Source organism: Anolis carolinensis, chromosome 1 (genome assembly GCF_035594765.1).
Source record: "Anolis carolinensis isolate JA03-04 chromosome 1, rAnoCar3.1.pri, whole genome shotgun sequence".
Taxonomy (NCBI): domain Eukaryota; kingdom Metazoa; phylum Chordata; class Lepidosauria; order Squamata; family Dactyloidae; genus Anolis; species Anolis carolinensis.
The window spans coordinates 300,499,099-300,523,831 of record NC_085841.1 but is presented as its reverse complement, the minus strand read 5'-3'; the positions used below and the strand labels follow the sequence as shown (position 1 = coordinate 300,523,831).

Genomic DNA, 24,733 nt, shown 5'->3' with positions numbered 1-24,733 from the left:
GTTGTTGTGCATTTTCCGGGCTGTACTGCCATGTCCTGGAATGCACAACAACCCAACTAAATTTAGGCCTATGAACTTGAATTCTATGTCAATCCTATCTACAGCAGACTCATTTTTTCATGTCAGGAATTAACAAGATTTATTGACTTTATTAACAAGATTTATTCATCATTCAACAACTGACTCAATGGGTCTACTGGTCTAGATTAACTGGAGCTCATGAAAAGGATTCAGGGCTATCTCTTTTTAAAATGAGTCAGCACAGTCTATGAGCACAGAGAGATAAAGAAAACAGTCACCCACTTGCTTTAGGAACAGCAATAGTACTAGCTCTGTAAACATGTACGAACACACTGTGACAACAAATAGCAAACTTGTATGACTTCGTATAGCAGAGTAGGTCTGCATGTGGACCTATGCATATGATCTCCCAACATACTGAACACAGCTTCTGAACCGCTACTCTCCCAGCCATTTGTTGCTTGATGGAGACTGGGCAGAATTACCAACACACCTGGCTACATTCCAGCATAGCCATCCTGTACTTTGTGGGGAGCAGGCAAGACTGCAGAAGCATCTGGTTACATCCTCAGAGTCAGTTGTGAAATGATGACATCAGCACTGAGATCTGTCATTTCACATTTGCGCGTAGAGACACTACATCCTTCTGTCATCCTGTCATGCCTTGTGAAACACTGAATGGTTGTGCAAAGACAGGAGACTTTAGAGTAGTGGTTCTCAACCTGTGGGTCCCCAGATGGTTTGGCCTTCAACTCCCAGGAAGCTCAACACCTGGTAAACTGGCTGGGATTTCTGGGAGGTGTAGGCCAAACCACCTGCGGACCCACTGCTTTAGAGGATCTTCAGTAAACTGGAGGGGACTTCAGGGAGGGAATACCAATTGCCACAGCAAACCCAAAAGGACATAAACATGTGGAATAGAAACACACAAGTCTTACTATCATGCCATCATGTGTTTCATACAAGGAAGGTTCTGAAAGTTTATCTCATTTCCTTTTACAACACAGGTTAGTAGATGCAAGTACTTGAGTTCGAGACTATGTCTAACAAATTTGTTTTACAAGCTGGAACAAATCAAATTCCAACTGGGATGTGTACTTCTCATATTATAACGCTGAAATGGGTTTGTGCCAATTAAAGAATAAACTGAAAATAATGAACAAATGAATGAAAAACAAAGGGAATGCTTTCAAGATCCCTTTCAAGTTTCAACCTGTCTTTATTTTTATTTTTTTAATGGCAAGCTCTTTTATATTTCTAGCTTGCATCACACATATAGAAAATGAAGACAACTTTCCATGTGAGAAGATAAAACAAAATATCACACTGGATATAGAGAAAGAATGCATGTGATTTGGAGATGGCATGTCACAGAAATACAGATGGGGGAAATAACAAAATCAAGGCTGAGAATTTTCACATCCCTTATCTCAAATTCACCATTTGTACATATATTGCTGTCACTGAACTGCTTTGTGTGTGGGCAAAACTGATAAAACATTGCTAAACACTTTTCTTTAGCAAGCTCTTACTCAAAAGGAACAGAGGGAGGGAGAAAAGAAATTCTATTGAGCTCTAGGAGAAAAGCTGGAATCCTGTATCACAGTTATAAATGTCTAAACAGGAATTGTGTATCTGTGACTTCTATGTGTTTAGAGATCAGCAATCTCTACTTACTGGGAAGCAGCCACTGCAATCAATGGTGGTCCATTCTACTATTGCTCTCTAGCATTAAGGGGAATTGTGACAAGGACCCTGTGTCTCCTTTTTGCAATGTGCATTGCTCATGGGAGGAACTGGAAACAGCAGGGAGCTGCTTCCTGAGCAACAGGGAAACAGACCACTGTCTATCACAACAGCTGCTTCCTGGTAAAGATTGGGAAATTATGCCTGGTTTCTCTGAGTAGCACCATAAATACGGTGCTTACAAATATGTACAGACCATATAGGATTCTAGCATCATACACAGAGACATAAACTTCAAAGCATATCATAAAGTCCCATTTCTCTGCTCTCCACACCTGCCGATTTTGGTACATTTCCTTTCCTTGGAGACAGTCTTCTTTTCTGATGATTGCTCCATCACGAGATTGGAGCTCCCGCCGGCAACAAGCTTCAGGAACTTCGTTGTGCGAATGCAGGAGAAGGAAACGGGGGGCAGTTTCAAAATCCTCTGCACCATTGACACCACAACAGCCAAACTAGTGTACATGAAAGGCAAACATAAGGTTACTATCATTGTGTTGTCGAAGGCTTTCATGGCCGGGATCACAGGGTTGTTGTATGTCTTTCGGGCTGTGTGGCCATGTTCCAGAAGCATTCTCTGATGCCTGCCATAGATGTGGGCGAAACGTCAGGAGAGAATGCTTCTGGAACATGGCCACACAGCCCGAAAGACATACAACAACCCTGTTACTATCATTGTTTTCCTGGACAAGATGCAACAAAGAACCCTTGAAAAGAATATATAATCTGAAAAGAAGACTTATGTGCGAAGATGCGGTAGATGAATGGTTTGAATGTGGCAGGCAGTATGAATACTACAATTTTTCAAAAGGATGTAAGGTGGTATTTAATACCAAGATTCTCCTCCGTAAATGCAATCCTAGAAGTTCCTCATGACTATGATACTGCATGGCATTTTCCAGGAATATGAATGGAAACAAGGTGTGGATGTTGGGTATGATTTGAGATTTGGGTGGTTTTTGTTAGTTTGTTCTTTGTTTAGTATTGTACGGCATTTAATGTTTTCCGCAACTTATTGTAAACCACCCTGAGTCCCCATGGGGAGGTTTAAATAAAGTTTTATTATTCTTATTCTTCTTATTATTATTATTCCCTGCATCTTGTTTCTGTGTAGGGTTGCTGGATGGTGGTAGAAGGGACTATGGTGATGGTCTGCCCTAGTTGAAATATTACTACACTAGTAAGCATTTATCACAGTTCAATGACCAAGATACAGATTGTAACACCTCTTCTATAAACTATTTGTATAATAGTGCTGATCCTGTGCCACACTGCCCCCTAAATGCCCTCACATGCAATTTTCATTCTCTGATGATCTAGCAAAGAGAAAAAAGCCACTGAAGACTGAAATATATGAAAGTAATTCATTGTCTGTATTTCAGCTGGACCCATGAGAACAGTGCCAAATTCTTGGTACTGATTCATGATACTTGGCTATCCAGAAATGCAATTCAAATTGGCTATTGAAAAGTTGGCAGTGAAAAAACCTATTTGAGGCATTTAAAGTCTTCTATAGATGATACCATTTACTTTTTGAAATATAAGATATTACAGCAGTAAACATTATGACAATTGTTTCCAATAAAAAGGATGCTCTAACTACTAGCTACCAAAGAAATACATTTTTGGCTAAGTAGGGCTTTTGCTATGTTTTGATTGATTCTTTGCATGCTTCTGTACTATAAAACAACACTGGGGCAATTCTTTTCTATTTACCATATTTCTATACCCCCATTTATTCATGATATGCAGGATCATTTATAATAGCAAAACAACAAGAAAGTCCATCTTTCAAAAGGTAAGCTAGTACATATACTAGACTAGACCAGATGATCATAAGTAGAATTCCCATTTTGTATACCAAACCTTTCTGGATGTATGAGGTACAATTGGATTAAGGCCTAAACATTTACATAAGAACTCACTAGTGGTTAAGAACAAATATAACCAGTCATAAAATACAATAAAATTACCAAGCAGCAACCTAATGGAAACACCCAAATTGTGGCGAAAGTGTCAAGTAATGCCTCTGTTTTAAAATTAGATAAAGTCCCACTGGATTTAACTGATGTTGTTTTTGACTAGACATTCCCATAGGACTTTTCATGACAGGCTGATTTCATAAACATTCTCTCCAGAGAATAAGGCCCAGTAAACACAGTGAAACTTAGTTTGCATTAGGTCTGTCGTTGCAACTCACTCCTTTCCCCCCCAATCTGCAGTGTGGGATTTTCGTTACGGGCTGGAATGTTATGAGTATTTTATTTACCATTGTAAATCACTATTCGGGGTTGGCTTGTTTAGAGGGATTGGAATATAAAAAATAATTGCATAAGTAGAATTCAAGTGACTATCCCACACAATGATGAATGCTGTTACTCACTGTGATCATGACCGAGTTCCAGGTCGAAGAGAAGACATCAGACTCATTGCTCCCTTGATAGTGCTTCTTAAGCTCCTTTGTAAAAAATTCTCTGGTCAACTGAGAATGAAATACGGAGAATTAAACAACGAACTGACTTCTGCCTGTCAGTGGTGAGCAGTACTTATATGCAGCCAACACTCTTAGCCCATGACAGCTTCATCTTACAACAAGGGTAGGGAGTCGGGACTATGAGTCTGTGGACTGCAACTCCTAGCAACCCTAACTAGCAGAGTTAGTGGTGAGGAATGCTGAAACTTGTATGCTAAAGGGGATTTACACCCTATTTCTGCCTTATAAAGTAATCTCACATCAGACAGACTCCTAACTAAAACCCTGGAAGTTCTCCTGAAATAGATGGACAAACGATCTGACTTATTGGGAAAAAATTTCCTATATCCTTTAATGACTCTCAGGAGACTTTCACTCTCTGCATTCTACATCACAATAATGAACTACCCTTCTGGTTAGGGAATAGATTATTTATTACACCCACATGCCTGTTAAAGACTGCCAGTCCTATAATTTCACTGCATCTAGTTTGAAGATTATGCAGTGCTAACCTTAGATAGATATAGTAAGAAACTTTTGCATGCCTATACACAGTAATTGCTAGTGTACTTGTCTGCTTTACCCACTCTCTTCCCATATCACTACAGGTACTGTGTTCCCTTGCTACTTTGCGGTTCACTTTTTGCTCCCTCACTGTTTTGCGGGTTTTCAATTAATACATATTTATCACTGTATTTTCACTGTTTCACAGGTTTTTACGGTGTGCAAAGGCTTTTGGAAGGGGGGAGAGAGAAATAAGGGGGAGAGTAGGGAAGGGTTGGAAATAAAAAGGGTTATTTAGCTTCCATTCTTCTTCTCTGCCTGTGTACTGTATATTGTAACTGCTAAAAAAGTACAGACTACATTGTAGTAAGTGGTCTGTGGTTTGCTCTCCTCTACACATAGAATAAATATAGTGTTCCTACTTCACAGAATTTCACTTATTGTGGGTGGTCCTGGAACGTAACCCCTGCGATAAGTGAGGAAACACTGTATTTTTATTCCCTCCATTATACCACGTATTTGATTTTACAACTAAAACTATTTCTTCTTCTTTTTATTGCTTCTTTGTGTTGGTAGCATTTATGGAGGTTGAGGTTAGGCCTGGCTATTGTTTAGCTTTTGCTTTGCCACTTTGATTTACCCTAGTTGTTGAATCCACCATCATCTCTCCTTTTCCTAACAATTATTTATCAAAATGGAACTTTAAATTCTCATAGATTTAAAACTAGTTATATAGCAATTTATATCTTATCTATGTTTTTCTTAATTGAAAAAAATGAGTTATAGAACAAATATTTGAGAGGGATGTTTGAAAATCATTAACATCTATGGATATTAAATCTGGTGAAATTATAGAATGTTGATGCCTGAGACCCAATTTCAATACAGCACTTTTAAAAAATGAAAACTGGGAATGAACTGAATAGAAGTTAAACTGAAATGGGAGAGTTTACCCACTAGTTCTGATAATTCTGTGACCACTGACAGAACAATCATTCAGATTCCTCTTATGTCCCTCTTTCCCTAGGCACACAACAAAACAAAGTGCAACAAACTTGATGAAAAATAATGTCCTATTTCCATTGCTTATATCTAACTGAACTTATAAATAGAATGTATAATAGGAATAGTTAACAAGTTCTCAGTAATTTGAGATGTGTTTCAAACACACTCGGGGATGTCATTTTGGTTTTTATATTGTTTGGCCTTGATCTTTATTATGAAAATTATCAGAATTACTGCAGACCTCACAGGATTTGCAGACCTATTAAAGTAAAATCTAAACAACTGCACTATGAAGAGACCATGTTACATTTGAATGGAAATGCTTGTGAGTCAGAAAAGACAGGGATGGCTCTCCGGAGAAATAACTCAGTACCTTTAGGGACCTCCGGGTTAGAAGGTGTCCCCACACATGCTCAGGCATTGTGTTTCCCTTCCCTTTTTTTGCATAATTTACCCTACTGGGCTCTCATCCTGTGGAGACAGCCGACCAGACTTTTTAAAATTGATGCTTGTCTGTTTCCTAAGTGCAGACTTTGAAACTAATATTACAGTTGGTAATAGTCCCAATTGGCTTCCTTTGACCAGTTCTGGAACAAAAGATTAATTTGAATATAAAGTGAAACCTTTATTTTGACAGGCACAATCCCAAAGGAAATGTTCGAGGCTGGTGTTTGTGATTTTTATGAGATCTGACCTAAAACAAAGCCCAGTGCTGGAATTGTGCTTATTTGCCAGAAAAACAACCCATTCCCTTTCACTACTATAATATTTCACTTTGTTCCAAAAATCTGGACAAAGAGGGAAAACAGAGTTAACAACTTAGTCACATCGCTTGTTTCCAACATAAAAAGAATTCAGTTAAATAAAGCAGTATGAAGTCAATCCTATGAATCCAGAATTGCTTTCTTCCTTTAATAAAAGCCAAAGTGAGTCTCAGGAGGTTACAATGTACTCAATGCACAAACCACTTGGATTTGCTACAGATGGCAATCCTGTCAAATACTGTCAAAGCTCCAGTTAAACTCTGAGATACAGAAATGAGTCCAATCGTGAATACAATTCATAGACTCACAGAGCTGGAAGAAATCACAAGGGTGATTCAGTCCAATCCCTTGCAATGCAGGGACACATAAAGCACTCTTGACAAATGGCCATCCAGCCTCTCTTTAAAAAGTTCCAGAGAAGGAAACTCCACCACCCTCTGAGGCAGGCTATTACACTGTCGACCAGCTCGTACCATCAGGGAGTACTTCTCAATGTTCAGGTGGAATCTCTTTTCCTGTAGTTTGAATCCAAATGCATTATTCTAGAGTCATCTCAGCCTGTCAAGCAGCTTTAAATAGACTGGAGGGCCAGGATCCATTCATTTGTTTTATTTAACTTCTTAAATGCATTCCATTCCACCTACCAAAGTGATATGGCATATCCTGGTATATTTGCAACATGAATTCAAGAGAATGATCTTCACCCTCTACACATGAAACAGTCTCCATGCTGTCTGCCCCGCCAACTGCATCATTTCAAATCTCAACAGAAAACATGTCTCCTTTTATCTTGCTGTTGGTTCTTAATTTCATCCTTTCCCTTTCCTATGAATTATTCATTTCTAACCATGCTATTTAACCCCATATAGTGCTGTGAAAGGTTTGGATGCAAAATGTTCTACACGATAAAACTATGCCACACCAGAAGGCAAGCAGTAAATAGTCTTATCAGTTACTTTTGTCTCTGAGGGACAGTGTCTATGTTGAATAGAGCATTAACACAACCTTACAAGCTCAGAAGCTATTAAGAAAATATACACAGACAGAGCAATATTCCAGGAAATCACACTTCACAACTTATCCACATATTTTAATATCCTTTAAATCTAATTTGTTACTTCTGAGCAAAACTAGTTACTCTAATCGTTTTTGCTCCATCACCAAATTTTGGTCTTGCAAAAATATCCAGTATTACTTCAGAAGCCTGTGAAAAATGTTCATGTCAAGCTATATCTATACCCTTAATTAAAGTATCTTGTAGCATCTTAAAAACGAATAGGTTTTATTTGGCATGTACATTCATGACTGCATCCCACTTCACTGGATGAGGTTTACAGCAATAGACCATTGGGAGAAATCTGCTATAACAAACTACACAAAAATCTTTCTAGAGATTCTTTATTTTAGTTTTTCCCCTGAACAGTGTAATGTTCTATGAACATTTTTCCTAACTAGTTCATCAGTTTAAAGTAGTGGTTCCCAACCTGTGGTCCATGGACCACCAGTGGTCCCCAAGAACTAAAATATGGTCCGCGACCTCACCATTACTACACTGTTGCAACGAGTGTGACTGGTATCGTGAAACCCTCTTATAGTGCCAAGGCAACAGGGATGTTGGGAGGGGAGAGGCTGACTACACACAAAAGGCATGACAACAAGCCTCTTGACTACTGCTTCCCGTCCTCTTCCCTCACCCTGAGCAGAGCCATTCCACGTGGCGCCTGGAAGCGGGGGTGCCTTGGTGTCTTCATTTTTCAACCTGTTCCTAAGGTTATTTGGGGTGCTGATTCAGAAAATTACACTGGATAGACCACATCAGCTCTAGATTATTAAATATGGTTTTCTGTGAGTGAGAAGACAATGACTACTGGATGGCAAATGTTCTGTATCTATCCAATGTAATTTTCTGAATCAGCACCCCAAATAACCAAACCAAATCTAAAGCTGACCAAAAACTGATTTGTAACCCTTTTGGTACTAATGCTAGAGAGTGGTCACTGGTCAAAGTGGTCCGGGGTCAAGTGGTCCCTGGTTTAAAAAGGGTTGGGAACCACTTGTTTAAAGGAACACCAGTAGATTGAAGAAGGACAACACCCTTATTATTATTATACTGTCTGTAGTTAAGAAAGGTGGTATTCACCCTGTTCTATAGTCAAATAATTTGCCCAAGTCAATCCATGCTCTGCCAATCTCAGGGCTGGTCTGAGATAAATATTACCTTTATATTAAAGGTAATATAAAATTACCTTTAAAGACTTCATAGACAGCATTGAGTTAAAAATAGGAGTGGTAAGAGTAAACACATTTTGTTTTGAACTCTATACAGCTTGGTACCTCAGTACCTGAAACAAATCTTGTTTCCACCTCAACGAATCCTTGTGCTGCAGCCATCTTCAGAGTACACTTCCCTATGGACTGAATGCAGCTGATTGGCAACTGGGAGGTCTCTTCTCTTCTGGTACATAGACTCCTCTCTCCAAAGAGGCTGATTTGATGCATTCTTTAAAGCCCTTGTTCTGCCAAGTGGAGACTTTTTAATTTCTCCAGAATTTTACTATCTCAGGATTTTAATTAGCTTATTTTTATTGCTTATTTAACTCAATTGAGATATCTGTTTTATTGTATTTTTGTGACTTGTTTGATCATTTTATACAAGGGCAATATATACATCTGATGGATAGCTGCACTGAGTGCCTCACCACCTGACTAGAAAGCAGAACACACTCCTCTAATTGTTCTGCTAATATTTTTACTATAGTACAGATTGGGGTTCCTTGAGGAGCTACTTCAAGGTATAAGAAAGAACTCTACAACTCTTCTAATGCTACAAAGTAGAAGATGATTGGTTTCTTTATCTGCCTGCACAAGACACAGAAGTAGTACTAGTATCCCCTGTGATGCTCACTTTCCTTCCCAGATTATTTAGTAAAACTGCTTTCAGCTAGGAAATATCAAGGTCACCCAGAGTCCTCATGCATGGAAGATAAAGCCCAAAATTAAGGCTTTGTGGTTGTAAGGAGAGCAGGAATGTAAATGTATGCATTTAATATTTGAATGATGTTCTGTATAACCACCCCATACATAAATAACATTAGGCAGAGAGCTCTGAACTATAAAATGTATTTTAAAAAAGAAATTGTAAGCATGGGGAGCTTGATCTGGATCAGCATGTTTGGATCAGCATGTTGCAATCCCAATTTAAATAAGATCCCTTGTGCTGCAAATATCATTATTCAAAAATGTCCCACTGAATCAATAGCTTGCCAATTTAAACTATGTATGCTAAAGTCCTAGGCCAAATAGTTTCCCACATCACTGATTAGCTATTGAATAAACCCAGCCCTCTTTACATTTAAGGACAGAGCTGTATCTCTAATGTCCCCAATGTGTAAGAGTAGTTAAGCCAACAGTAAATAGTTTTTTTCAAAATATTGTGACCTCCTCAGTAATGCTGAATAGTGGAGCACTGTTTCAGGAAAACCTCATCCCTTTGTACGGAGAGCAGAGAAAGAAACAGAACAAACAAATGCTAGACTGGCAATATCCTTGTCTATAATGCAGCAGATTGTGTCAGTGTGTGGCTTTTTTTCTCTGACTATGTGTGAGGTCCTCTCCTTGAGCTCTCTTGAAAGAAGTTAATTCAGAAAACAAGAGCTGCATTGACCAGGTCACAAGAGACTCCTAGGAAGTGGTCACTATTTATAGAGAAATAGCAGTTGCCACCGAGACACAATTCAGCTCTCTCCCATCTCTGCAACTTGGAATGGGGCATCTGAACTGTTTACAAAGCACCTTTCTTTTCCTAGAGTTCAGTGGTGGAGAAACCCCAAACTGACAATTGAGATGTTCTTTCATTCTAGCCTTTTAGCAGATATGGATGTTTAAATATAAATTTTTGAAACCTCTCTTCTTTTAAAAAATCTTTTCACTTAATGGCAAAATATAGTCTCCTAGGGATAAATTAAATCAGTGTTAAACTCATGTTAGAAAGTCATTCTATATTTGTTCCCTCATTAATTTCTTCTGTGTAAAACACATATTAGAATTAGGGATGTCAAGCCATTAATAGGCTTTTAAAAAGATGGTTATTCTACTTTCAACAGAGTAATTAATTAACAGAGTAACTGAGCAAAATGCTCTATTATCTCAATACAGGTGATGCTTTCGACTAAATGTTTTTTTAAGTTACAAAGACAAATGGCATATTGTTTAAGAACATACACACATGAAAACAGAAGTTTCATCTTTTTTCATCACAAATCTGTTACATCAGGTCATTCCAGTCAGGGCCGGTTGATACTAGGCGGCCGCTGACGCGGCCGCCTCGGGCGCTGGCTGCTAGGGGCGCTGTCGAGGCGTCGACAGCGACCCGTAGCGCCACCGACGCCTCCGGTGTTGGCGCGGGCCCGCGGGGCTTCAATCCCCGCGCCCGCGCCAAGCACCTAGGCCATTTTGCCCTTAGTAACAAACTAAGGGCAAAAATGGCCTATCTGTGCTGTGCGCATGCTAGGCCATTTGCCCTTAGTTTGTTACTAAGGGCAAAAATGCGCACAGCCAGATAAGCATGCGCACAGCCAGATAAGCCATTTTTGCCCTTAGTTTGTTACTAAGGGCAAATGGCCTAGCTGTGCTGTGCGCACGCGCACAGCACAGCTAGGCCATTCGGGCCTGACTTCCTGGTCGCGGCCAGCGACCGCCCGGGCGATCGCCGGCCGCGACCAGGAAGTCAGGCCCGAATGGGCTATCTGCGCTGTGCGCACGGGCACAGCGCAGATAGCCCATTCGGGCCTGACTTCCTGGTCGCGGCCGGCGATCGCCCGGGCGGTCGCCGGCCGCGACCAGGAAGTCAGGCCCGAATGGCCTAGCTGTGCTGTGCGCGTGCGCACAGCACAGCTAGGCCATTTGCCCTTAGTAACAAACTAAGGGCAAAAATGGCTTATCTGGCTGTGCGCATGCGCACAGCCAGATAAGCCATTTTTGCCCTTAGTAACAAACTAAGGGCAAATGGCCTAGCTGTGCTGTGCGCACGCGCACAGCACAGCTAGGCCATTCGGGCCTGACTTCCTGGTCGCGGCCGGCGACCGCCCGGGCGATCGCCGGCCGCGACCAGGAAGTCAGGCCCGAATGGGCTATCTGCGCTGTGCCCGTGCGCACAGCGCAGATAGCCCATTCGGGCCTGACTTCCTGGTCGCGGCCGGCGATCGCCCGGGCGGTCGCCGGCCGCGACCAGGAAGTCAGGCCCGAATGGCCTAGCTGTGCTGTGCGCGTGCGCACAGCACAGCTAGGCCATTTTGCCCTTAGTAACAAACTAAGGGCAAAAATGGCTTATCTGGCTGTGCGCATGCGCACTGCCAGATAGGCCATTTTTGCCCTTAGTTTGTTGACTAAGGGCAAAATGGCCTAGCTGTGCTGTGCGCATGCGCACAGCACAGCTAGGCCATTCGGGCCTTACTTCCTGGTCGCGGCCAGGGCACGGGGGCGGGGCCAACTCTGGCCCCGCCCCCCGCACTATTCGCCCTGGCCCCGCCTCCCACACAGCGTGGGAGGCGGGGCCAGGGCACGCTGGGCGGGGCCAGGGCGTGGGAGGCGGGGCCGGTGGCGGGGGCGCTTTTTAGCCCCCCGCTTAACATTTAAAAATATCTCCGGCCGGCCCTGATTCCAGTTCATCCAACCAAAACAACATTTTTTCATTTCCATTTGTGTAAAACTAAGTAATCAAGAAATGGCCATTATTATCCCATTAGATAATCACATATTTAAGCAGCAATGAATACATTTTATTAAGAACACTGTATCCATAACTAATTTCTATTCTCCAGCAACTTGTTAACCATGCTTTCTTCTCTACCAATTGGACTTTACAGTCAAGTGACTGATAATATGTGCAAATTCAGTGCAATTCCAAACCATGGTATATAGTGCTTCATGGCTGTTGACCTTGTGCTAGCCATCCTCATTCCACTTTGAGCTAAAGAGTTACAGGTGACCTTTTTGATGGAGACTGCAATAGCCTCATTGTGAATGAGCTCACACTCCATTGGAACCCCCATAAGATGAGTGCAGTTTAGTTCCATGGCATACAAGCTGCTGTATATCTTTTAGTTTAATGAAAAGCCTTAAAAATTCTTCAAGCTGTAATTAAATGATTAAATAATTACATTATAATTAACTACTTGGCCCTTTGTTACTCTAAAAAAACAGGCTTCTACATATGTATAATTCAGCATTCTGAACTCAACAGGTATGTATTAATTATATTTGATTTAGTTATTATTTTAAAATGCCATTTTGCTGACCGAAAGGTCAGTGGTTTGAATCCGGGGGGTGGGGTGAGCTCCTGCTGTTAGCCCCAGCTTCTGCCAACCTAACAGTTCGAAAACATGCAAATGAGAGTAGATCAATAGGTACCACTCCAGTGGGAAGGTAACAGCGTTCCATGCAGTCATGACCTTGGAGGTGTCTACGGACAATGCCGGCTCTTTGGCTTAGAAATGGAGATGAGCACCAACCCCCAGAGTCAGACACGACTAGACTGAATGTCAGGGGAAAGCTTTTTAATCTGTTAAACGTTAAAATGTCATTATTTGACATTGTGAAACTTAACCACACTGAATTACCAATAGGCTGGTCATATGTCCCCTTATTACCTGAAAATGTTCATAGTATGATAGGAGAGAGGAGACGAGAAGAGAAAAGCGATGTATCCCTAACTTGAGGCTGCCTTAGTCTTTTTGCAAACATTGTTTTACACATATCACAATCTCAACCATATGCCAATTCGCATTGTATTATGTGTGTCTGTGTTTTCTTAACAATGGTGACATGCAAAATAAACAAGTTAGTCATTTTTCCACATGATGATGTACACAAGTTTATACTTCATAGAAACCTAACTCTACGAAGAGCTGTTCAGAGAGCTAGGTATGCTTGGCCTGGAGAAGAGAAAGTTAAAAGTGATGTGATAGCCATGTTTGAAAGGATGGCATCTTGAAGACAGAGTAAGTTAATTTTTTACTGTTCCAGGGCACAGAATAATGGATTTAAACTACAAGAAAATAAATTCCATCTAACATTAGGAAGAATTTTCTGACAGTAAAAGCTCTGGAATAAACTAGACTGTGGTGGAATCACCCTTTCTGGAGGTTTTTAAGCAGGCATTGGATTGTTAGGAATGCTTTAATTATGTATATTTCTACATGGAAGGGGATTGGCCCTAATGGACTTTGTGATCTCTTTGATTCTATGATTCCTGAAAATATATCCAAACAGGAACAAAACTATATGCAAAACAATCCTGAAAAACTTAAGAATGGAATATCTGAGGGCTGAGAAATGGTTCTCTAAGTTTAATACATCAAGAAAGACAAATGGGTTGCAGAAAGCTCAATGACAATGTTCAAAGCAACAATGCTATTAATAAATGGTATTGGCTAACATAAAGAATTTTAAGGAAGCAATAAATAAGTTTCAGAATACTGAAAAACCCTCATGAGAAAAGAATCAAACTAAGAGGAAAAGAACCAAAGCAAGAAGAAGACAGACTTGGACAGGAAGATGGAACAAGAAAATTAGTTTTTTGGAAACACAATGAGTCATGCATTTATTGTCACAAAGGCCAAAGAAAGATGAAGAAGAGCTGAAATGTAATATATAATAACACTCTAGGCAACAGTAAACCAATATTTCTATAGGAACCAGGCCAGTCATGGGTATTTTGTCATATAGAGTGAGAAACATATTGGGAATGCTGCCACACTACAATAACCAAGAACCAACTTCTGGAAACATATTCTGCAGTTTACACATCAGCACAAGTGAGCAATCTAGGCTATTTTTCTACATGATACAAAATTAAAAACAAACCCTTTTCTCTTAATCCCCCCCCCCCCCCAATTATTTTTCAAAGTATCACTGGGTGGATAGAGCAAAATGTACCCTCACGCAAGAGATGGAATGTATGTGAAATAATATGTGATGTTTGATCTTTTGTTTTAATGATGTTTTATCCTGCCTTGAGCTGCAGAGAGAGGTGGGTAAAAAATTCATTCTTCTTATTATTAATATTATTGATATCATCTCTGCTGGTAAGAGGATTGAGAACTGCATTCCAACAATAATTTGAATAACCGGGTTTTCTACCATTCGTTCAAGTAGGGGTGTAAAAGGATTGTAACATATCTTGCCTAAACTGATAAGGCTGATGAATTTTTGGACTTCTCCGCTCCAATTTTCTTTTAAAAAAATATCCCTAGACTGCTCATAGCAGCCCATGGTTCTCTTGGCAGATTTTTGCTGTCTCGTTCCTGAAATGTTATGGGACTACTGGTCTCCTTGATGCATCACTCCCAAGTAATACCGAGGAGAACTTGGGCAAGATAATTTGGATTACATTTCTAAGAACAAACACTGCCTCTTCTTGTATGCTGACACAGCCACCACTGAGGTATCTTTGACCAAGGTTTCTATCCACAAGTCTGTAGGTCACCTGCTTTGCTTATCTGTCGTTCTCCTTCTTATATGCTTATTTTTGAAACACACAGAGATATGATCAGTTGCACAAAACCAAGCCCAAAGAAATGCAAATAAAAAACAAAAACAAAAAAACCCTGAAAATACTGTAAGATGTCCATATTTCTCAGCAATAAAATAGGACACAGGGGGAAAGTCATAGAGGAGACAAGGTAGACTATGCAAGGTCTAAACATGGAGTCTCCTCTGCCACAAGAAAACAAAGTGAACCAAAATTTTAGTGGTGGATTTTTCTCACTCCCCACTTTCCTGACTGACATGGAGTTCAATTATAGACACCATGCAGTATATATATTCATATAGTTGAGTTACTTTAAGAAAATATGTATCCCTAAAATCTTTCTTTAGCCATTCACACAATGATTATTTTGCCACAATCTCTTGAAAATGGTAAAAGGACTGAAAACGCACAGGCATACAAGGACATTACTCAAAAACTATTATTGTTTCGGATTATAATATACATAGACTGAGGGCCCTTCCACACAGCCATATAACCCAGAATATCAAGGTAGATAATCCACAATATCTGCTTTAAACTGGGTTGTCTGAGTCCACACTTCCACATAATCCAATTCAATATGGATTTTACACAGCTGTGTGGAAGAGGCCTGAATGGTTTAAATACAACTGTAATTTTCAGTTAGACTTGTGAATTAATAGAATTTACATAAGCATTGACTGAACAAGTTTCTACTGATTCTCTGGGTTTACTCTAGTTAATATGAACAGTTGGATTTAGGCCACAGCTGAGAATTGTTTGGCTATCCAGATGCTGATGAAATACAACTTCCACCAGCTCTTACCAGAATAACCAATGAGGGTGATTTCTAGAAGTTGGACAGCAATAACATTTGGAGAGCCACATGATTCCTATCCCAATGTATGCAGCTCTGCAAAGTTTAGGAAAAGGAAACAGTCAACTGGTTTTTAAAAAAAAGGGGAAACACGATATGTAAGTAGGCACAACCCAACATGAAATTATAGCATTTTTGTAGAAAGAATGGCCTAACTCATATATTAATTTAGCAGATGTTAGGTGCTGTGATTAGATATTATTTGTCTCATCTCGTCCATTCAGTGCCGGATTTACCATTGTGCACAGGGCCCCATTGACTGGGGCAGCCCATCTTCCTGCCAAAAAAATGTTTATGGTGGATTTTACTTAGGTGGTGTAATTCTAAATTTTAAAGCTTTCTGTTTTGGAGGGATTCCAGGTGTAATGATACAGTTTATAGTCTATGGGAGTGTACCACAAAGCAGGCAGTGTAGGCTTAACAGGCCTCCCTCCTTCAGGACCCAAGTCAGGGGCCTCATAACTTAACTAGCTCAGGGCCTCATTTATTCTAAATCTGGCACTGCCTCCATGCTAGCCATAAACTTATTCCAGAGTGTTTACTTGTCCTTCAAGATAGGTGTTGAGAAGACTTCCCTCGAAACCCCTCAGTGCTCTATCAATGAAGCAGCTGCTGGATTCTGCGCAGCAATTTCCCAATTTTTAACCAATATAATTCATAGCTCTGTTCTTCGGTCCAGAGGATGTTAGACAGATAAGTACAGCCAGACCATGTCAACTGCACGATTCCTTAGCACTGGCATTGGGAAGAAATATACATACCAAACTATTTTACGTCTTTTTGGGCTGAGTGCTTTGGAATTGATTAATTATGTCCCTTAATGCAAAAACCACATTTGATTCCATTTTAATGAGTACTTTGCAAAATAAAGTACATGCCTCTTAACTCCAAGAATCTTTGAGAAGCGTGCTTCTCTCTTCTGACCATAAACCATCTATTTGACACAAGCTGGGCTGGGATTTTTAAATTTAATTTGTGTGTGCAAATTATTCAGACTAAGAGTAATAGTTGTGGCATCTGCAGAATCCTAAAACAAATGACTTAACAACAGATACTTGGGCACAGGCTTGGGAAAATGTTTTTGTAGGCTACAACTTACCGGACTCAGTCATCATGCTAACTGAATGATTAGGGGAGATGTAATCCAAAAAGTCATTTCCCAGTCTCTGCACAAGCCTCAATAGAAGGCTAGAATATATAGGACCTTAGAAAGTTTTCCCCTCATAATACTTACATTTTCTCTAAAGATAAATGCCAGGATTGCAGCTGAAAGTTCTGCTAGGAAGATGAGCAAAATAAACATGAAGAACTGAAAGAGAGGGAGGGAAAGGAAGATAAATCACTATGTAAACAGCAGCAATCAGAATCTCTGATACAGAATCTTTCAAACTCACCACAATGACAGAGCAAGATTAATTAGTCATGTTTTCTCATTGCTCATAAGAAACTCTAGCTACTGAGGAATATACATGTAGTCCCCAAGTTTCAAACAAGATACATTCTGTAGGTTTGTTCTTAAGTTGAATGTATAAGTTTTAAAAGTAACTCCAATTTGATTGGCTATCTGTGCTCCTGAACAGATGATTTCACCTCACTTTCTGTCCCTGTGACAAGCTTCAGTGGAGACACCTTTTCCCCATGATAATTTTTTCAGGAGTAAATTTCTCTTCTGAGGGGTATATTTTTCTTACTTGCTATTGTTTTACCCTCATTCTTAACTATGAGTTCTTAACTAAACTATGGATGTTTGCAACTTGGGTCTGCCTGTATACATGTTGAGCATTCCTTATCCAGAATTCCGAAACCGAAAATAAGCCAAAAAATGTCCATTTGAGTGGCCGAGAAAATAACATGTTTGCTTTCTAATGGTAAAATGTACACATTTTTTCATGTACAAAATTAGTACAACAAAGTATCGTATAAAATTACCTTTAGGCTATGTGTAAATGTGTACATGAAGTATGTGTGAATTTTGTGTTTGGATGAGTCCAATATCCAAAATATCTAATAATGTACATTTATGCAAATATTTAAAAACCTGAACAAATCTGAAATGAAAAAAATCTGGTCGCAAACTCAACCTGTACTTCATAATAAGATAATAGTGCAATATATGTATGCTCGGGGTCACATGCTACTTAGCTACTGTAATTGATTCATACATGTGAACCTGACCTTTTTTAATTCTGCTACTATAGCCCCAAATTTCCCAAATCCATGGAGAAATTGAAGATTGCAAAAACTAAAGGTCTACTTTATGAGCCATTCGGTCTGATGATCACATGGAACATATGCTACTTCTTTCCTACTGTGTGACTAGAAGCTCTACTGCAAGCCCTGTGACTACACTTATTAGTACAACTAACAGACCGCTCTGCTGTTCTTCACTGTATGGAGCAATTTAGAAATTTTCTGCAAATATCAACAGCACAGATGCAATTCACACATATACACAGAAAACACAGAGTGACACATAGAACAGGAGTAAAAAGACATTTTTTTCCAATTCAGTGTAGCCACCTCAAATACATTAACTCCCAGGGAAAGAAAAGACTACCTAGTAATTTCATTTGGTCTCTGCACATATTTATTTCCTGTGGGAGAACAGAACCTATTTAATCATAAATGGGTATGTATTAATATCCCATTTATTTGTCATTTAAAAATGTTAATCACCTACATTATAACTCCCCACCCTGCTTTGTAATTTCTGGAAACAAGTTTGCTATGGAATACATTTTATTGAAGATCTCAGAAAACTGGGTTAGATTATTTCATAGACTAGCGTAATAAATTCCAAGAAACCTGAGAACTTCAAAGTGTGTGTGTGTGTGTGTGTGTGTGTGCATGTGTGCAAGTTTAAGTCCAGCAGCTAGAAGAGCTTTAGGAGCTAGAAGGCTCAACATAACTTGATGCAACATATCAGATGCAGTAGCAACATTCTTATAAAAATATAACATGAAAAAGTAATCTCTGTTCAGAAAAATGCTCATGTTCAGAACTTTCCTGGGGATACGTGTTTCTCTCTTGTCTCTCCTCCATGCCATACAATTGCCTCAAGTTTATACTTGAGCTAAAAGCTTCAGGCATTCATTATGTATCATTTTGAAATCCCTTTCACAAAGCTGCCAGCTCATCTATTTTTGAAAACTTTGTAGGGAGGCTTGGATTTTAATCAGTACATGAAAATAACACCTTTTTTTTTTTTTTTACCCCGGCTTCAGATAACAGCCAGTCATTCCATCTCAGCTCCTTGAAGACAATGGAAAGTCCTCCCAGGGCAATATCTCCATGACCAAGTATTATTTTACACAGGCAGTTCTTTACTATAACCCCTCTTTCAGGAAATCCTTGTGGGTGGGATGTGGATTTGATTTAGTTTTTCCAACTACATATATGCAGAATAAAATTGTGCCTCTGAATTACTATTGCTGCTGCTTCTTCTTTTGGGGGTAAAAGCAATGCTATAGAATGGCTGGTATGGAGCATGCCACCAGTTAAAAACCTCTGCAGTGGGGCATGGGCAGTCACAAAATTTGCTACTGAAACAGAATATGCATTTCACATTAGGCAGACTGGTAAGGTTGAGCGAGGGGTATCTCACTCAAAAACATGAGTACAAGGCAAACATTTAGTCTGAGATACAAAAATGAAACTACATTACTTCAAATAGCACAAAACACAGCTATGTCACAAAAGACAAACTGGTGAAGTGGAGATGGCAGGTAACCTGTCCAAGAAAATGAGTGTGGTTACAGCATATTCCACAAAATACTTCTGAATAGACCTACGTAGGGTGGCCTTCTCTCCATCTCTCTTTCCTCCCACAAACATTTCATTTTCTGCCTTCATTTCTCCCATCACTTCCTTCTAATATTACAATCCCATGCATGCTGGCAGAAGAGCAACCCCTACTGCACTAAATGGGGCATATTTCTGAGTAGTCCTGCTTAGCCTTAGACTTAATAAAGCACTCCTTTGTACAGATATTCTATCAGTTATGATGCCTCTTGTTTTGACCGTTCTTTCTATGCTGAGGAATGGGTTAGGACTGAGAGGAAGAGGTGTCCAGAAACGAGACAGATCTATATAGGATAGGAAAGATCCATGCCCAACAGAGAAGGGATGGTGAATGAGCACACATTCAAGCAAGACAAGTGAACCTTCTTGTTGCAAAAAAGGATAAGAGCTTGGGAAAGCTCCATTCTTGGATTATATCTTCCAGGATTGCCAGTCAGTATGGCCAATCTGGCTCAGAGATCCTGGGAGTTGTGGTCAAAATAAATAATGATTTTGAGAGAGGAGAAATCACTGCAGTTGTCCCTATCAGTCAGACCTTCTCCCTTTAACATACTAAAAGAGGATGGGATGCAGTAGAGTACACAAGCAGAGAATCAGCACACGGTGGAGGTGGAGGGGGATGCCTTGCCTCTCAGCTGACATTTTTGTGCATACAGATGGCAGATGTAGGTAGGAGAACAGATATCTCACCATTGCCTCATGATGAATTGCTGAGTACTAAAACAACAAAATAAGTACTGTGGCCAAAATAATATCATCTGTGCAAAATGACAATGTTGTCAAAGCTAGCCAGATGAGTAGCTAGAAAAGAAAACGGTATGCAAAAAGGTCAGCAATACTTACAAATAGAAGGAGGCATTTGTTCTCACGGATGGCTCCACAGCACCCAAGGAATCCCAGCAGGAAGAGCATCACTCCCATGGCCAGCATGATGTATGCTCCAGTGAAGAGCAGAGGATTAGTAGCTACTATCTCTCGGAATCCAGTGGGATCTACTATGACCCATATTCCAACTCCTAGTAGACATGTACCACCCAGCTGAGAAAAAAGAACAGATTTAGAATCCAGGTGTACATCTTGCTAGATTCCTCCAGAGATAAGAGCTCCAGCTAAATGTTCTAACCAAACATATCGAGTGTATTATCAGGACAGCTCCCTGGAGTGGAAATGTACTCTGCTCAATGAGTGCATTTGCCACAGTTTCCCCCATGGCTTTTTATTACTGGGGCTATTTATAGCAGAAGGCACCCACTGTTTTATTGCTCTTATTTATTAGACAGTCTCTTTCTTTGTAAAGCTTATCAAGCATTCTGCAGGTCAAGAAAAACTGCAGGAATCTAGAGAGGGAAGGGGGAGACACACATTATTACAGAGAGAGAAATTGCTCCGTATCATCGTAATGAAATGCACAGGCCTCATTTTGCAAAGTTTATTTTCCTTTGGGGTTATGAAGAGGAACTTGGAAGAGCTGTTAAGTGCCTCTTAATTTAATAAAGCATTCCTTCCCATCTGCTGTTAAATATGAACACACTACAAAATGCTAACTTTTAAAGAATTATTCTGCTACATTGAACAGAGAGTACATTCACATAATAGCCTAAATTCTATTTTATTCCTAATATTGAGTCACTTCGCTGTAACTACACATTGTCTCACCATTCAAGAAATCATTCAGTAGATATACTCTACTTGGGACTAACCCACAAAATGGTTTCTTCAGCAGGAGTAAAAACAGTATCCTCAAAGGGAGCTGAACTTCTAACGTACTTCATAGGATAGGACTTTGGTACAGGTTGAGCACCCCTTATCTGGAATTCCAAAATCCCACATAGTCCACAAGGATGTCTGAAAGAGTGACACCTTTGTTTTTTATGGTTGAATGTACAAAAACTCTGTTTCATGCACATTTTAAAACGTTGTATAAATTACCTCCAGGCTATGATATGAAACATGTTTGGATGTGCATATATATGCAAATACAAGTATTTCAAAATTGGGAGGGAAAACCCAAAATCTCAATTTTGGTCCCAAGCATTTCGTATAATGGATGCTAAACCTGTACAATATAATGTTGGCTTATTGCTGCTCTTGCTATGATGACCATATTAATCATGCTAGGGTTTTTTTTTTTGACCTAATACTGAGTAATCTGTATGATCTGTTTACAGATTTTGCATTCTTCATACAAGCATTATGGTTTGTGGGACTAAAACCTGCTTCCATCCAAGAAATAATGCAGCAATGTGGCATATTGTATGAAAATCCTAAGACTCCCAAAGTATCCTGTGATTCGATAAGTGTCACAGTGGATAGCTAGGTCTAGAGCCCCAGTCACTGTAAAATACTTTCTTGTATCTTGTTAAGTTGTTAAAGCAACAATATACCTGTCATCAGCAATACCAAACTTCATGAATTGCAAATAATAAGACTATATGATTCTTCTGCTGTTGTGTCTGGAATTGAAAGACTCTTTGTCATTGTACCATCTCTACCCCACCATTCACCCACCCTGAAAAAGGTGACAACCCTTAAGAAGAGAAATGAAAGACAGATGTTGTGACCAAAAGCCACAGAATACTTACAAATATGAAAAAATTGAAGACAAACATCAGGTACTTCATGCAGCTCAAACAATCCCCTTCCATGGTTAAAGGCTACACAGTCCAACTAATCCTGCAAAACACCGACAGCCCTTTAGAACTCCCTTATTTCATCTTTGTAGTCTTCCCATCTTCTCCCTTTCAAAACCCTGTGGAATTCATTATACATAAAGAGCAAATTTCCCATCTGAATGAGGTAGAATAACAGAGGTTAATAGGTAGTAATGATCACCTCCGATTCCCATCATGTTCTCTCGCTGGTGTATCAGGAGTGATATGAAAGGTTAATGAGAAGCAGCTAAATGACTCACCACCTTTGTTCAAAAGGTAGGAACCAAAGTGTCACTCCCTTCATGAATTAATACCTTCTTTTCATTTGAAAATTTCTCAGACATCCCTAAGTACACTGCAAAGCTATATATATAGTGAAAGAAGCGAGAAATGGTCAAATGAGTTATGGTAATTTTGCTTTGCTTCATGCTGAAAATACATGGCCAGGGGTATCAGCTGGGAAAGTCTTCCATTACTTTACTATTCTCCTTATGGTTTTTTTTTCTTGCCACAGCACCATTGCTTCATATTTTGTTCATAGCAAGAAAGGTGAAGAAATAAGCAAGTCTCTCAAATAGCTATCCATAAAGTTTCCATCTCTGATCCACTTTAAAGGTCAAACACGTAGATTAAGAAGAGGAATTTTAGCAGGTATAGCCTATCAATAACACAAATCTTAACTGAGTGCCTATGTCTGTGAACCAATACTGAGAGAGATTTTGTTCTGCCAATCTCAAATATCTGATAGAAACACAAAGAATTTTATGAAATATATTAACAGTGAAAAGATTGCCAGGAGAAGTGGCAAAATGGCAAGTTTTAAAATAAATGGGCAGTAGGCAAAGGGAAAGCAATATAGTAGGCCCTTTACTTTTGCAGGGGCTAGGGGCATTCAACCCCTGCAAAGTGGGAAAAAAAACTTTTATTTTGTTTACTTGAGGGAACACCTCTCTAGGAATCTTGAGGCTCTCCATTGTGACTCTATGCCAACTTCAGTAGAAGCTGACAATAGATTCAGCCTGGAGGATTTACTGATTCCTATAGAGAACATATTATGAAATTGCAAACATGGAGAGTTGAATCCAATAGGAATGTACCAGATACATTTTTGTCCTCTACACAATAAAGGCACCCTGTCAAAAAATGGAGAGCTCTTTCAAATATTACATATTTCATGTTCTACTATATACCTGGGTCAACATTTCATGGATAAAAACTGGGCTAAACAACATAAAGAGTGTGGTCAAAATTGTAACACTTATTAATGAGAGAAAATACACAACTATACCAGGCTGCAGGCAGTGTATATTTGCCTGATTTATTGGAAAAGAAAATACCCCCCCCCCCAAAAAAAAGGATTAATTGAATACAAACTACTTTTGTATGTCAAAGTCATTTGGTAGCAGTTGAATGCAAGAGAGAGAAACCTGGATATTTTAAATGCAGTTGAAAACATGTGATGATAAAGTATAAATTGGGACTGCTTTTCCTCAAGTGAGACAGTTTGAGGGCATGCACAGAGAAAAAGTAAGATGTAATCTCTTATTCAATTTTTACATGGAAAATGTAAGCTAAAGAATCCACAATACAGACTTGTTCCCACATACCTCTTATAGGTATCTTATAGGCTCTTATAGGGCCATTAAAAACAATCACAGATACATGCAGTATTTCAAATTCCTTTATTTCATCAATGGAAATGTATGTTAAATTCATCCCTCACATCTATTTTTCCCCAAGAAGCCCTTACAGCCACCATTTACACTAAACTAGCATTGTATCACTTTATTACACATCAAGAGATACTGGTTCCCTTAAGGCCAGTCATTGACCATGCATTTGAACTGATATTTGAACAAAGGACTCCAAAATGTCTTCTCATAACTCCTAGCCCTCTTAGTCCTTTCTACCATACCACATCAGCTTTCTAAATGTAGCATAAGAGCAACAATGCATAGCATACGATATAAGCTAGTAATAAATTATTCTATTAGCAACATAATGCTTGAAGACAAAAATCATGATGAAATATTCCACTGAGATCTAATTCCATTCAGACAAATGTACATGCTCACCAGTGATATTATAGCTTGAATTCTGTTTGTGGATGCAACCAAAGTAGATTCATTGAATCAATGGTTGAATGATGGATCAATATTTACATGATTCATTCCAGTTGGGACTATGAATAGGATGCAGACCAAAGTACGGGTATTAATCACATTTACGGCAAGGAAATGTTTTCTTCATGTTATCGAGCCATGCTAACCCACCTCCCCAAATATTTATAGTTCATCAAGGGGCTACAAAGAAATATATGATTTTTTTCTTTTTATTAAAAACCTTTTTCAGAGGTCCAGAATTGTGAAATTCGGAAGCTTT

The 24,733-nt window shown here is 39.4% G+C and overlaps 1 protein-coding gene across 4 annotated transcripts in view; it reads right to left on the bottom strand.

Annotated features, from left to right (window-relative positions):
- The window catches only part of tspan18 (tetraspanin 18), a 225,094-nt gene that overhangs the window by 7,472 nt on the left and 192,889 nt on the right, over nucleotides 1–24,733 (bottom strand). For all 4 annotated transcript variants that reach the window (XM_062967924.1, XM_008105496.3, XM_016992408.2 and 1 more), the window contains 5 exons: nucleotides 22,283–22,373; nucleotides 20,544–20,738; nucleotides 17,134–17,208; nucleotides 4,151–4,249; nucleotides 2,043–2,222 (listed from right to left, as the gene is read on the bottom strand). In XM_062967924.1, coding sequence (XP_062823994.1) covers nucleotides 2,043–2,222; nucleotides 4,151–4,249; nucleotides 17,134–17,208; nucleotides 20,544–20,738; nucleotides 22,283–22,345 — 612 coding nt within the window. In that variant the 5' untranslated portion in view covers nucleotides 22,346–22,373. The remainder of the gene's footprint in view (nucleotides 1–2,042; nucleotides 2,223–4,150; nucleotides 4,250–17,133; nucleotides 17,209–20,543; nucleotides 20,739–22,282; nucleotides 22,374–24,733) is intronic.